Source organism: Lithobates pipiens, unplaced genomic scaffold (assembly GCF_037356315.1).
Source record: "Lithobates pipiens isolate NorthernLeopardFrog02 unplaced genomic scaffold, aLitPip1_a1.2 Scaffold_19, whole genome shotgun sequence".
NCBI lineage: Eukaryota > Metazoa > Chordata > Amphibia > Anura > Ranidae > Lithobates > Lithobates pipiens.
In genome coordinates, this window is record NW_027507764.1 from 448,672,154 (window position 1) to 448,687,114 (window position 14,961).

Consider the following 14,961-nt stretch of genomic DNA (forward strand, 5'->3'; position numbering starts at 1 on the left):
AAGAGTACAAAAGAATTTCCAAGGCATTGGTTATACCATGGAACACAGTGAAGACAGTCATCATCAAGTGGAGAAATATAGTACAACAGTGATATTACCAAGAACTGGATGTCCCTCCAAAATGTTTGAAATAACGATAAGAAAACTGGTCAGGGAGGCTGCCAAGAGCCATACAGCAAAATTAAAGGAGCTGCAGGAATATCTGGCAAGTACTGGCTGTGTGGTACATGTGACAACAAACTCCTGTATTCTTCATATGTCTGGGCTATGGGGTAGAGTGGCAAGACGGAAGGCGTTTCTTAGGAAGAAAAACATCCAAGTCCAACTAAATTTTGAAAAAACACATCTGAAGTCTTCCAAAAGCATGTGGAAAAATGTGTTATGGTCTGACGAAACCTAGGTTAAACTTTTTTGCCATAATTCCTAGGTTAATTCTTTTTTGCCATAAGATATGTTTGGCACAAAAACAACACTGCACATTACCAAAAGAACACCATACCTACAGTGAAGCATGGTGGTGGCAGCATCATGCTTTGGGGCTGTTTTTCTTCAGCTGAAACAGGGGCCTTAGTCAAGGTAGAGAGAATTATAAACAGTTCCAAATACCAGTCAATATTGGCACAAAACCTTCAGGCTTCTGCTAGAAAGCTGAACATGAAGAAGAACTTCATCTTTCAGCATGACAATGACCCAAAGCATACATCCAACTCAACAAAGGAATGATTTCACCAGAAGATTAAAGTTTTGGAATGGCCCAGCCAGAGTCCAGACCTGTATCCGATTGAAAATCTGTGGGGTGATCTGAAGAGGGCTGTGCACAGCAGATGCCCTCGCAATCTGACAGATTTGCAGTGTTTTTGCAAAGAAGATTGGACAAATATTGTCAAGTCAAGATGCGTCATGCTGATAGACTCATAGCTAAAAAGACTGAATGCTGTAATAAAATCAAAAGGTGCTTCAACAAAGTATTGGTTTAAGGGTGTGCACACTTATCAGTCCGATAACAAGGGCAGATACATACTTCTCAAAGAGTCAATTCACAACAAACCTGTCACACTAGCTAACCTATACACTCTTAATAGGCATCTGGGCCTGCTGGCTATACTTTACAGAATCGGCAGATTTCCACAACCTTTTAAACATTTCATAATAGCTTGGCCTGGGGATACCCATGAGACATTGTGTGCCATCACATAGCATATGGGTACGAGCTGACACCCCACCCCTCTGCACCCCACCCGCCCTTTTCCCTACCCTCCCCTAACAGTGACTAAACCTTCCCAGTAGGGCCTAGAGTCATACAAGACAATCTACATGCTGCTGCTGTTCGACATAGTGTTTGGGAATTATCCCTGGAAGTTCATCCCCAAAGTGGAATTTTATCTAAATTGAACACCAGAGGAGTAGAGTGACTCAATTAAACCTCTCAGTAAATTGGTAAGAGGAAAGAAAAGTGCCAGCTATCAGAGCCCCCACCCACTCACAATTAGTTCCCAGCAGGGGTGTTTGGGTGTCATGGTTTACCTGTAATTAAAGAGTCCCTCAAATCCTTTCTGGGTTGGACCCTTATGGAGCTGTGACACTTTGTGAAGTTCAGTTTACTATGACTTCCATTATCAATATCTTATTGGCACTCATGTTTTGTCACTTCTATTGCTTGTAACCGCTTCACAGTTTTTTCCTGTGAATTTGAAAAACATTAATAAAATCATTGAGAGAGAAAAAAAGCAAAACACTATGTGTTACAGAAAACTAACACTGCACATCACCCTGAACACAACATCCCAATCGTGAAACATGGTGGTGGCAGCATCTTGCTGTGGGGATGCTTTTCTTCAGCAGGGACAGGGAAGCTGGTCAGAGTTAATGGGAAGATGGATGGAGCCAAATACAGGGCAATCTTAGAAGAAAACCTATTAGAATCTGCAAAAGACTTGAGGCTGGGGCGGAGGTTCACCTTCAAGCCGGGTAACAGCCCTAAACAAACAGCCAGAGCTACAATGGAATGGTTTAGATCAAAGCATTTCCATGTGTCAGAATGGCCCAGTCAAAGTCCAAACCTAAATCCAATTGAGAATCTGTGGCAAAACTTGAAAATTGCTGTTCACAGACACAGAAGAATGGACAAAAATGTCACTCTCTAGATGTGCAAAGCTGGTAGAGACATCCCCAAAAAGTCTTGCAGTTGAAATTGCAGAAAAAGGTGATTCTACAAAATATTGACTCAGAGGGGGCTGAATACAAATGCACACCACTTTTCAAATATGTATTTGTAAAAAATGTTCAAAACCATTTATCATTTTCCTTCCACTTCAGAATTATGCGCCACTTTGTGTTGGTCTATCACATAAAATCCGACAAAAATTTATGTTTTTGGTTGTAATAACATGATAATATGTGGAAAATTTCAAGAGGGTATGAATACTTTTTCAAGGCACTGTATACTTGTTCTTTTAACACCTTGTAAATACTTTTAATTTGTAGTACGTGTAACATTTCATACGTTCATACTTTCAATAACAAAAAGTTTCCTTAAACCCTGCAGGTTTTTTTGACGTATTTGTAAAAAGAGGAAAAGTTCGTGTTTTCAGAAGTCATCACATCAGAAATCTCGCTTTGGCAATTGACAAGGGAATAGCCAGTGCACTGGTATGAAGAATATGTTTTCTTTTTAAGGCGGTATAAAAGTGTTGTGATTGCAGTCTGCTCTGAAACATATGTGTTATAAATATTCTGTGCGGTCTATAGGATTAGATTTTTTTTCCTTTGGCAGAATGTTGTTCATTACAATTCCGTATAACCTGACAGCAGATCATGTCATCTATGTATAATGAACCATTTCATGTAAACTTGTGCTGTAGGGATGTCTTGTTACTGCTATATTAATAGGTTATGACTCCTATAGAACAATGCATAAAATACATTCTGTTTGTACTGATTATGTTTTTGACATATATAATGTTGCCAAACATATTTTTCAAGGAGACTGCACAGCTAAATAATGAACAAGTTGCTCAGTAAAAAAAAAAAATATATAAAAAAATGAATTTACCTTTCGCCTATCTTATGGTATCCAATTATTTAAGGAGAATGCTAATTAAACATTTTTGTAGTGCGGATAGAGTCAGGAAGGGTTAAAACACCAGTCAGATTTTTTTGCTATCTGTGGCTGTGTTAGGGCTCAGTTACAATAGTCCTTGCTGCCTCTCTGAAAGTAATCCACAGTTGATTGCTCGTGGTATGATTTTTTAGAGCAGGCGATGAGCTTTCTTGTAAAAGTGATCTGAGAAAGTATACAGCCACCTGGTCACTTTTATAGGTGGTGAAAGGGAGTCCTATCACTGCCTGCTGCCTTTATCAGGTTTGCCTGTCCCACCAGGGAGCCTGGTCACATTGGATGCACTAGGAAGAGTGGGAGGAACTTCTGTTGTTCTTCCCTCTCTGTGACGTCAGAAAGTGGAAGTGACAAGGATTTTGTTTCTTCCCTTTGCATTTGATTAAATTGATCTCGCTTTGATCAGATGCTTTGGAGGGCAGAGGAGAGATATGGAATTAATGAACCCCAGATCTTTCTATAAAGAGGACTTGTCATTGCCCATAATGTTCATCCCTTGTGATGGCAAAAAAGTTCAATAAAAGAAAAATAATACATAAAGATACAATGTAAAAAAAAAAAAAATTTAAATAAAATAAATAATAATAATACTAATAATAATAAAGCCGGCATTTTATTTTCCAGGGCCTGTGATAATTTTTTTTTTTATATAATGTTTAAGGTTCAAGTTTTCTGGCAAAAAAAATTTAGATTTGTACATGTATGGGAGAAAAGTCAGAATTGGCCCAGACTAGACTTTGGTTATATAAAAAAAACAGGCTTTTAACCATGATTGGACACCACAAATAGAGAGGAGAGAGAGTAAGTTTACAAACTCAAAAACTCCCAATAACCTACTAATCCCTCTATTTACTATATAATACTATATAGAATATAGTATATGTAGTGTAGTATAGTACAGTATAGTATAGTGTATATAAAATATAGTATAACAAAACATGGGAGAGCAAGCTTATAGAATTGTCAGGCTACTTGATTATGGATGTTTACAGGCATTAACGTCGAACTTCACTCTCCCAATCAACACTGATTTTTTTCTTTTTTTTTTAAACAAAACCAGCAGACAAATCAACATATGAATGAATAGTACATTTTGTGTAAATGGAAAGGTGATAAACAAAATGAAGACATCTGGGGGGGAGTGGGTAGAGGAGGAAGGGTAGGTATAGGGGGTAGTAAATCCGAACCAGTTTTACATAACTTGAGCTATCAATGAGCTTGGACAAATTAATTAAAGAGCCATAAACAAAATCAGTGTCCTGCAAAAGACAATTACTCCTGTACTGATGTAGCTAAGAAGTAAAGAATAGTTGGTGTCAGCTTCATAGTCTCCATGGTAGCGGTTCCCTTGTGAGAGTTGCAAAGGTTTGGGCTTTGAGGGGTCAGAGATGGGTCTGTGGTGTCGAACCTAGGGGGATGTGATGGTAAACTTGAAAACCTCCTTGGTGTTTGGGAGAGCGCTTAAAATTAGGAGACTCAGCATTTAAATCTTAGGAGGGAAGGAAGATGTATACTGCTTAAGAATTGCTCTCCTAGCAGCCATGTAGCGTAACCATGTGTAGAGTCATGCCTTGTTGTGTTTATTTTGATTTGTGATCTCAGTAGGTCCGGGCGGGAGGCTTCTAGGGATCCAAAAAGTAGGGGGTGGATGTCCTTGCGAGGGTGTAGACCAGTGACTGTCATCACAAAAAGCTCTACTTAGTCCCAAAAGCATGAAATGAGAGGCAAGACCAGAGCCTGTGGAGTAGGGATGGCTTGTGGTAATTGCATAAAGGGCAATTGTGACGATCTGGGAGATCTTTGGATGTCAGGTGAGGGATGTATGCTGATGGCAGGATTTTAAATTGTTGTTCCTGCCAGAACTCATTTGTGATAAATGCACATGTAGTATTTTAGCCATCCAGGATGTAGTCTAGTGGCTTCAGGGATTGCAAGTCCTTGTTCCAAAAAATTGAGGCACTGGAATGGACCGGTTTTGTGAAAAGGGAGTTCAAGGGTTTGTAAAGATTAGCGATTTTGTGTCAGTGCCGATCCAAGAAGATGTCCAAGAGGGAAGATTTAAAGTGCAAGCCTCTAGGTTGACATAATATTGACCACAAAGTGGGTAGCTTAAACAGTTAATTTGAGGGAAGTGGTTTGCCTAAGGGAACATCAAATAGTTGTGCAAACTTGACCAAACAATGCAAGGCCCATGTGGAGAATGCTGCATGTTGCCGCACCTGTGGATATAGTGGGTGGCTGAGAATAGGGAGGTGTCAGGAGAGAAGGGGAGACAGTCCCAGTTTCTTCCCGATCTCCTGAATGAGAAGATTATGTTTCAGATCACATTGGACTGCCATCTGGGATTCCAACTCGAAATGAGAGTATCTGGAAGCCTGTGATGTCCAGTCTAACCCCACCCTCAAAAGACAGGATAGGTTGTATAGACGTATGTTGCGTAAATTGATACCTCCTTCATGTTTGGGAAGGTAGAGTTTTTGGATAGATATTCTAGGTTTGTGACCCCTCCATAGGAAGGTGAACAAGGATTTCTGGAGTCTCTGAAGGTCTTTATGTTTTAATAGTAGAGGATTGTGTGGAGAGGATAGAGGAGTTTTGGGAAACAGACAATTTTAAATAAGTGGCACCTACCGAACAATGAGTGAGGGAGACCTGACCTGCTTTCTAGCTCTGCGGTCATTTTGAATAAAATAGCAAGCAAGTTTAGTTGGTAAAGTGAGGAGGGTATCTTGCCTATTTTATCATTTAGTATGTGATGTGATTTTTGGCGATTGGAAAGATTGAGTCGGCCACCCATGGGGGGGGGGGGGGACTTGGAAAAGGGGTAATACTTTGCTTTTAGAGAAATTGATCCTCAAACCTGAGCAGGCCCAGAAAAGGTCTCTTTGATATGTGACATGTCTGCTTTAGGGTTTGTTGTAAGGATAAGGATGTTGTCCGTAAACAGGGTGGTACGTAGTTCCTGAACCTTAACCCCATGTAGTTTGGAATGGAAGAGTAAATAACGGGAGAGGGGTTTGAGTGCCAGATTGAACAACAGGGGTGAGAGGGGACACCCTTGTCAAGTACCTTTGTGGAGACGTATATATTGTTGGAAATGAGACCTGTTGCAATTACATTAGCAGATGGGGCAGAATACATGGAGTGAATGAGATGCAGGAATGGACCCATTAAACCAAATCTCAACAGAACCAAACATAACCGATGAAAGCTGTCAAATGCCTTTTTGGCCTTGAGCGTGATTATGACGGTCTTGCTGGAGAGGTTGGCCCTAGTCATTTCCAAAACTGTCCAGACTTTCCTAATATTTGACATGGCAGACCTCCCCTGGGTAAAACCGCATGTGATGGATGAATGAGGGAAGGCATGATGGGTGCTAATCTGTCTTTAACAGTTTTCCAGGTCGTCCAACTTGTCTAGAATGAACTGCCATGCTTGTTTTCACTGTTTTGCAGATGTGAATGAGTTTTGCAGTTCATCTTCCAAGTCTGATACCCTGTGCTCCATCTCAGAAAGCCTTTTTGGCATGGTCTCCTAGCTCTTTTCTGAGCTGTGTGATTCCTGCAGCTATTGCTCTGTCTACTGCAGCCATTATGATGGGGGATAGGAGGGCTGCTACTGCCTGAGCCCTGCATAATGCTACTCTGGGGGGAGAGGCGCTGCGGCTATGGGGTGTATTGTGTCCATTGTGAGAGGAAGCGCTACAGTGTCTGCCATATTGGATGAGTGTGCGTGCCTGGCGGGGAGAGCTCTGGATAGGTGCCTGTGGTTGAAATGAAGGAGCCATGCACCACAAATCTTTCCATCCCCGCTGTTCCCGGAGAAGATTTGAGGGTGGCAGAGGGTCGTTTACCATCCACAGGCTGTGTAAAGCTGGATTTTCATGAGGCTGGGCGCGGAGGTGCCGTTCCTAGCTCCACTATATGTAGCGCCGGAACCGGAAGTGCTAACATTAATTATTTTTAATCCTTATGATGCTATATAGTGTGGTTTGTGGTGCTCAGATGCAGTAAAAATCCACTTTGAATATGCCTAGAGTAAAAACCACCATGTTTTCCTGCTCCCAGGGAGCAGTAGGTAGGACATACAGCTGACCATAGAAGTGAATGGCTATACTCCCCTCTACTTATGTAAATGCTGCGCATGTGCATACAATGAGGTTGATTTACTAAAACTGGAGAGTGCAAAATATGGTGCAGCTGTGCATGGTAGCCAATCAGCTTCAACTCCAGCTTGTTCAATTAAGCTTTGACAAAAAAAACTGGAAGCTCATTGGTTTCTATGCAGAGCTGCACCACATTTTGCACTGTTCAGTTTTAGTAAATCAACTCCATTGCTTGTTACATTTCTCAGTTTAGAAAAATAGAACATACAGGTGCACAGAAGCATTGAAATCAATATGAGTGCAAGAGCGTGCAGCTATTCCCTTCTATGGCTTGCTATACTCCTTACATGCAGGTTCCCTGGAGTTTTTTTACACTAGGCATATTTTATACTTGCAAATATCCATGTGCCTGTGGACTCGAAGATATTCAAAATACTTTCAGAGAAATACTTTTAATAATATCTCAAAATATGCATGCACTGAAAAAATGCTTTGTACATTACCTACATTGGAGCATTAACATTGTCTTATGCTGTGTTTTTATACAGGAAAACAGTGGTGTTCTATGTGAGATGCTGGTTCATATTCAGTTAAACAGATGTGTAACTTTGGAATCTACTAGAATGCCAGGAATGACCATTTCCTTTAACAGTGATGGTGAACCTGCAGATGACAACACTACAGGCTATGCTGAAATTTGCAAAGAATTTGCGGTGCACGTGAAGGTGAAAATTGTTTGTATAACTTGGATGCTCATTTCTTTTTTTAGAATACCTTGCACTTAGCTCACATATCTCATACCTCATTAAACTTAATTCCTCCCTTAAAAAAATAGTTTTTGGGCAGAACAACAATAGATGCAATTACTAAATAATGATAATGATTTATCTACATATGATAGTTTATTGCTAAACAAAATACATATATATTTAATTTACTGCAGAGGAACCTTTGGAAATGTGTACTTAAAGTGGATGCAAACCCTCTCCTATACCCATTAAAGTGAACAGCCTCAGATGATACACAGAGATTAAACAAATCTTCGTCCGAATGCATTTTTGACCGATTTTCGGGCATTTTTGTTATCGTTTTAACAAACGATAACGAACGTGCAGAATCTGAAAACCGAAAAAATCTGACATAAACAAATACTTTATTTTCAATTTCATTGCAACAGTTCGATATAGATAGGAGATTCGACATGACGCTGATAATAGCGATTTGTGTCCATTGAACCTGTGGTCAAATGTGCCTAAAGCCCCATACACACTATCAGTTTTTCAGCTGAGTTTTTCCTTCAGGTTTACCAAAACCATGTATTACAAGGGCCGGCTTGATTGCATTCAAATTGAAACTCCTAAGGTTTGACCTAGTATTATATGGTTTTGGTAAATCTGAAGGAAAAACTCAGCAGAAAAACTGATAGTGTGTATGAGGCTTAACTTTAGCTCTATTAGTTCAAGATTATTCTACATACAGAGAAAAGATTGGACATAGAGAGAAAAGATTTGACATTATAGAGACAATAGCAAAAAAAGGTCGAATGTGCCCAACCTAACTCTATTAGTCCAAGATTATTCGACATAGAGAGGAAAGATTCGACATGAAGATTCGACGAAGCAGTCACCACCAGCAGACATTTATGGTCAAATGCTCTGCCCATAGGCTATAGAAGAATTCTAATGTTGGTTGACTAGTAATAATAATTAATAAATATAATTATTACTAGTGTCATACAACATTAGAATTCTACTATAGCTTGTAGGCAGAACATTCGACCGGAAATATATGATTGCAGCGTCGTACAGTTTAGCTGCTCCGTTGAATCTTCTTAGAACATTCGACAGACACCATAAGCCTTCAATGACAGATTCGACCTTAATTATTTTGGATTTTTGGACGAATGCATTTTTTAACAAAACTATATGTAACTATGACACAAATTTCAGGCTGGTTTTATCTCCAGTGTCAGAAGAACTTGTCAGAAGTTATCATGCTGATAACAGAGGAACAAAAAAGCAGAAAGACACAGGACTTTGCTTTGGAGAGAGATAAGTAAACACTACAGATATATGTGCCTAGGTCAAATTTCATGAATCGGGTTTACATTCACTTTAAATATTACCGTATATACTCGAGTATAAGCCGAGATTTTCAGCCTCTTTTTTGAGGCTGAAAGTGCCCCCCTCGGCTTATACTCGAGTCATCGCCGTCTGCCTGCTCGATCAGCGTGTCGAGCAGACAGACGGCGGCCATTCTACTATTCAAAAGCCGCGCCTCCGTCTGTGATAGGCGGAACACTCAATTTCCCAGCAGTCAGTGGTCCGCCTATCACGGACATCCGCTCATCCTCATACTACGGATGAGGATGAGAGGATGTCCGTGATAGGCGGAACACAGACTGCTGGTAAATTGAGTGTTCCGCCTATCACAGACGGAGGCGCGGCTTTTGAACAGTGGAATGGCCGCCAAGGCGCCGACGAAGAGCGGCGATCCTGGCATGGCAGAAGGACGGAGGCTCGGGGACGGGATGGAACGGAGGCTCGGCTCGGCTCGGGATGGGACGGAGGCTCGGCTCGGGACGGGACGGAGGCTCGGGACACAGGTAGGCTGGACACACAAGGCTGCACGGACACACACGGCTGCACGGACACACACACAGGCATGGATGGACACACACACAGGCATGGATGGACACACACACAGGCATGGATGGACACACACACAGGCATGGATGGACACACACACAGGCATGGATGGACACACACACAGGCATGGATGGACACACACTCAGGCATGGATGGACACACACACAGGCATGGATGGACACACACACAGGCATGGATGGACACACACACAGGGATGGATGGACACACACACAGGGATGGATGGACACACACACAGGGATGGACGGACACACAGGGATGGACAGGCATGTCTCACCCTCGGCTTATACACGAGTCAATAAGTTTCCCAGTTTTTTGGGGGTAAATTGGGGGCCTCGGCTTAAATTCGGGTCGGCCTATACTCGAGTATATACGGTATGTACTGTTTCTCATTGAGTAAAACCCTCAACAGACCTCTCAGTATCCTTTAGCCAATGTTTTGCGTAATAGAGGTATTATTGAGTATAATGTTCTTTAAAGTTCTGTCATTCTTAATTTTCAGCATTTATGCTGTACTGAGTAATAGACAAAAAAGTCCAAAAATATTTAATTTATTGATACAAAAGATATATCACATATAATATATAATAAAACAATTACTTAAAGTGATATTAAAGGTTTTTGTTTTTTGTTTTTAAATAACAAACATGTCATACTTAACTGCTCTGTGCAATGGTTTGACACAAAGCATCCCTGATCCTCGTCTTCCCGGGTCCCCCACCGGTCCTCCGCCTTGACCAGTGCCCCCAATAGCAAGCCGCTTGCTATGGGGGCACTGGTGCATGTTTGCTCACAGGCCCAGCTCTATCTGTCTTATGGGCTTGGCCCCAACCCCTGCTCTCTCCTCATTGGCTCTCTGGTTGTAAATGACAGCAGTGGGAGCCAATGGCTCCACTGCTGTGTCTCAGACAATGAGGAGAGAGAAGCTTGGGACAGCCGAGGCTCCCATGCACATAGCTGGGTTGAGAGGGGGGTCAGGTATTGGGGAAGCTGTGGGGGGAGCAGCTCACAGAAGGTTTTTTTACCTTCATGCATAGAATTCATGAAGATTATAACATTTAGCCTTTAGAATCACTTTATTACATATAGTTGTATGTCACAACTCATCCATTTATTACCACCAATACCATAAGTAAGTATAGCACCATTTTCCCTCTGTAAATTGGTCAATACGTTTTGCATGTTTTCAAGCTTCTTCAGGATCAGATTAAAATAGTCAGTATGTGTTATTATCTTTCATCCTGAGTGTGGTGGTAACCTATTAACCACTTCAGCTTCGGAAGGTTTACCCCCTTCCTGACCAAGCCATTTTTTGCGGTATGGTACTGCGTCGCTTTAACTGACAATTGCGCAGTTGCGCGACACTGTACCCAACAAAAATTATGTCCTTTTTTCTTCACAAATGGAGCTTTCTTTTGGTGGTATTTGATCACCTCTGCGTGTTTTATTTTTTTGCGCTAGAAAGAATGACCGACAATTAAAAAAACAAAAAAAAAACAATATTTTTTACTTTCTGCTCTAAAACATATCCAATAAAAAAACTGTAAAAAATCAAATTTCTTCAGAAATTTAGGCCAATATGTATTCTGCTACATATTTTGGTAAAACAAATTCCCAATAAGCGTATATTGATTGCTTGGCGCAAAAGTTATGGCGTCTACAAACTATGGGATTTCTTTTTTTTTTATTAGTAATGGCGGCGATCAGTGGCTTATAGCGGGACTGCTATATTGCTGTGGACAAATCAGACACCTAACTGACACTTTTTTGGGGATCAGTGACACAACTACAGGGATCAGTGCTAAAAACATGCAAAAATATGTCTTCTGTACTCACAGAATGACAGTCAGCCTTGTTTACATAGGCAGACTGTCATTCTGTCAGAGTAACGGACGATTGGCAGGTCCCTGCAGAAATTGGGTCAGTGGGACCTGATAATCAGCTGATTTTACACAGTGGGAGCGAGCCGACAGGGGGGAACGCGTGTGCACCCAAACCCGGAAGTGCACGTATATGCCAAGAGCAATAAATCTGCTATGGGGTGTTTGTGAACTGGTTAATGTGGTCTAAAATAATAATAATGAGAATTATCAGAAATGACGTATTACTTCTTACATAGAAAAAAAGAAAAAAAAGTGCACAGAACTGAACAAGAGAATGAACTATTAAGTCAAAAAGAAAATATGCATTTACAGTAAATATGTTCTAAAAATAAAACGACTAATTTCTAAATCTTATCGATAGCCCAAGACCACCATATATTTTCCCCATACAGTATATCTATAGGTATTATATACTTACAGGAAAACACCTTACTTATACCGACTCTACAAAGTTTTCCCGTTGGAATAAAAACACTTTTTGGCTCAAACTTTGCCTTCTAAGAAGGAAAAAGACCGTGTGAGAACTTCCTATAGAAAAGAACAAATGACCAGCATCAAAATGGAGGATATGTCCAAACCTCCACCCGATGGACCCCACAGACAAGCTCCAACCAAACACAGCTACAAGCACTACTTACCAGAGCCCGGGGGGGGGGGGGGGGGTTGTCATAAGATGTTAAACAGAGATAATCAGTCGGTGTTATCATCAGTAGTGTCTGAGGAGCACAGGACGTCACATGCCTGACACTGAGAATTGAAATCCCCCACTATACCCCCAAAAAAAGTCCTCCTAGCTGGTACAATAGATAAAGCCTGGTACAGAATTGTAAAAATGTCCAGAAACAGTATGTATGCTTGAAAACTGATGCTGTACGGGATATCGTGATACAAATGTAGTGTCATAAATCAGCCTTTCTATCCAGCCCAAAGTCATACATGTAATGTTATCCCTTTCAAGACCAGAACAGATTACATTTAGACATTTAACATAAATGGAAACAATTTTTGCCAAAGCCACATGGAAGCCATTCACATACACCTGTCAAACCTTATATCATTCACAACCTCACCAGCAGAGGCAAGGTCTTTTGGTGCCCTCTGGTGGTTTACTATACATATGTTTTCTTTCCAGGACACTTTATCTCTCCTATGGTCACCTTCTTACCACTCTTATGCTGTCTATGCTGGCAGACATTAATACCCCAATTTATGAGTAAAGGGTTCCCCTTCCCTGAATGAGTTTATTCTGTTTTAGTGATTAGTTCTTCACGCTACAATAACTCCAGAAGAAGCCATGTATCTGGCAAAACACGTGTGTACTAACATCATTGTAGCATGGCAAATGTTATTCCAATCATGTCACTGACAAAGGAGACCATGGTTATTGGTTTTATTATGAATATTAATGGAGTTGCAATAAATTAATTGATTAACTTTTGTTCATATTATTGTTATTTAAGCACCTCAAAAGTCCCGTACTACTTGTATCTTTTTTTGCATAAATGGAAACTAGGTGCTGACAGTCTCTTGTGCCCATCATCTATAGCCTGACTGTAATGGATCCCAACCATAGAGAAACTTTGTTTATTGCTCTTTACCAGTCCTTAAGTAATCCAAAGTGCCGGTTCTGAGTCTTCTCTGCATCCCTTCAGTTGTTAGACTTTCTGCAAGCAGGGGCAGCTGGATAAAGCTAGAACAGACATGCCAGGGACAGGTAACATTCAAACTATCATTGGAACTTTCGACAGTAACAGGCAAGTGGCAAGACTGCCAACAAACACCTCACACCCAAGAGGTTCCCCTGGACATTTTAGTCCAATAGTTTAAACTTCACAGATAAATCATAAAAACTGAATTCAAGCAGGAGGGACAAGATCGTTTTCTTAAAAAATGAGGTCCATGTCACTGAAAAATAATTTAGATCAGTACAATTAAGAATGGTTTTCTTTGTGAAAGAAGAATGAGAATGACATAATTTACATTTAGAATCAGTAAATATGTTTATGTTTGCATTTCAGGGAATTTTCCACAGTGGTGCTATCATACTCCTCACCACAAACTGGAGCCAGGCATTGTGTCTGAGACGTGATGGGTCCTGCAGTGGAACTGGAAAACAGAATGTGGAATCATATTGGAGAGTCCACAAAATTGGCTCTGCAGTGTGTATGTTTGAATGTGTAACATGGCCCAGAATGTACCTACAAATAAAGAATGGCAAATGTGATGGAGAGGTAAGCATTTTGCATTTCTATGTCAGCCATTGTCAATGCTTCAGTTTGAAGATCATGAACATTTATGGATAAGGATTGTAGTGTTAAGAGGAAAGTCTCGACTTACCAAATTTTATAAACTCTGTTGAATTAATAAATATATGACTTTATTTATTGTTACAGTGTGCTAAATTATATCAAAAGCTGTTTTTTTATATTTTGGATAGAGTAGAAAATGGGTAAAGAATTTTGGTTTCTATGTCAGTCATTTCTATGCATCAGTTTGAAGATCCTGAACTTTTATAGATAAGGATTTTAGTTTTAAGATGAAAGTCTTGACTTACAAAATTTTATAAACTCTGTTGGATTAATAAATATTTGACTTCATTTTTTAATGTTACAGTGTGTTAAATTATATCAAAAACGACTTTTTACATTTTGGATAGAGTAGCAACGGGGGAAAACCCCTGTCAAATTTTCTTTAGCCATATATCACATTCAATAAATTTCCCTTCACTTTCTATACTGAAGACAGAACAGAATTTTTGTGGAGATTTATTTAAGATCTCAGAACATTCGATTTTACTTCTATTTCAGTCCCAGTGACAATGGTCACCAAGATCAATAATGAGAGTAAATCTCCCTAGCAGGGACATAGACAACAATAAAAAGTTGCCATGGGTTCTAACCCCTCATCATTCTATAAATAATAAAACACAACTTTTGGGTTTTGATACACTCTAAAATGTATGTTCAGTCAAAATCTATCTAAGGCTAAACCTACTCCCAACCCCATTCTAAGACTATTCTATCTACCCTGTATAGGAAGATGTCTATACTTACCTATTCTAAAGCCACTCCAGTCCGCTTACATGAACAGGTCCCAGCACCCTGTCCAATCTAGAGGATGGGCAGCTGACAATGGATGCCCCATAGTAAATCTATGGGTGATATCACTGCATAGGCATTGCAGGTATTGTCA

The 14,961-nt window shown here is 40.3% G+C and overlaps 1 protein-coding gene across 2 annotated transcripts in view; it reads left to right on the forward strand.

The window, feature by feature from the left end:
• The window catches only part of RP1 (RP1 axonemal microtubule associated), a 612,495-nt gene that overhangs the window by 160,408 nt on the left and 437,126 nt on the right, over positions 1-14,961 (forward strand). For both annotated transcript variants that reach the window (XM_077492703.1, XM_077492704.1), the window contains exons 13-15: positions 2,546-2,649; positions 7,769-7,945; positions 13,788-14,000. In XM_077492703.1, the coding sequence (XP_077348829.1) occupies positions 2,546-2,649; positions 7,769-7,945; positions 13,788-14,000 (494 nt within the window). The remainder of the gene's footprint in view (positions 1-2,545; positions 2,650-7,768; positions 7,946-13,787; positions 14,001-14,961) is intronic.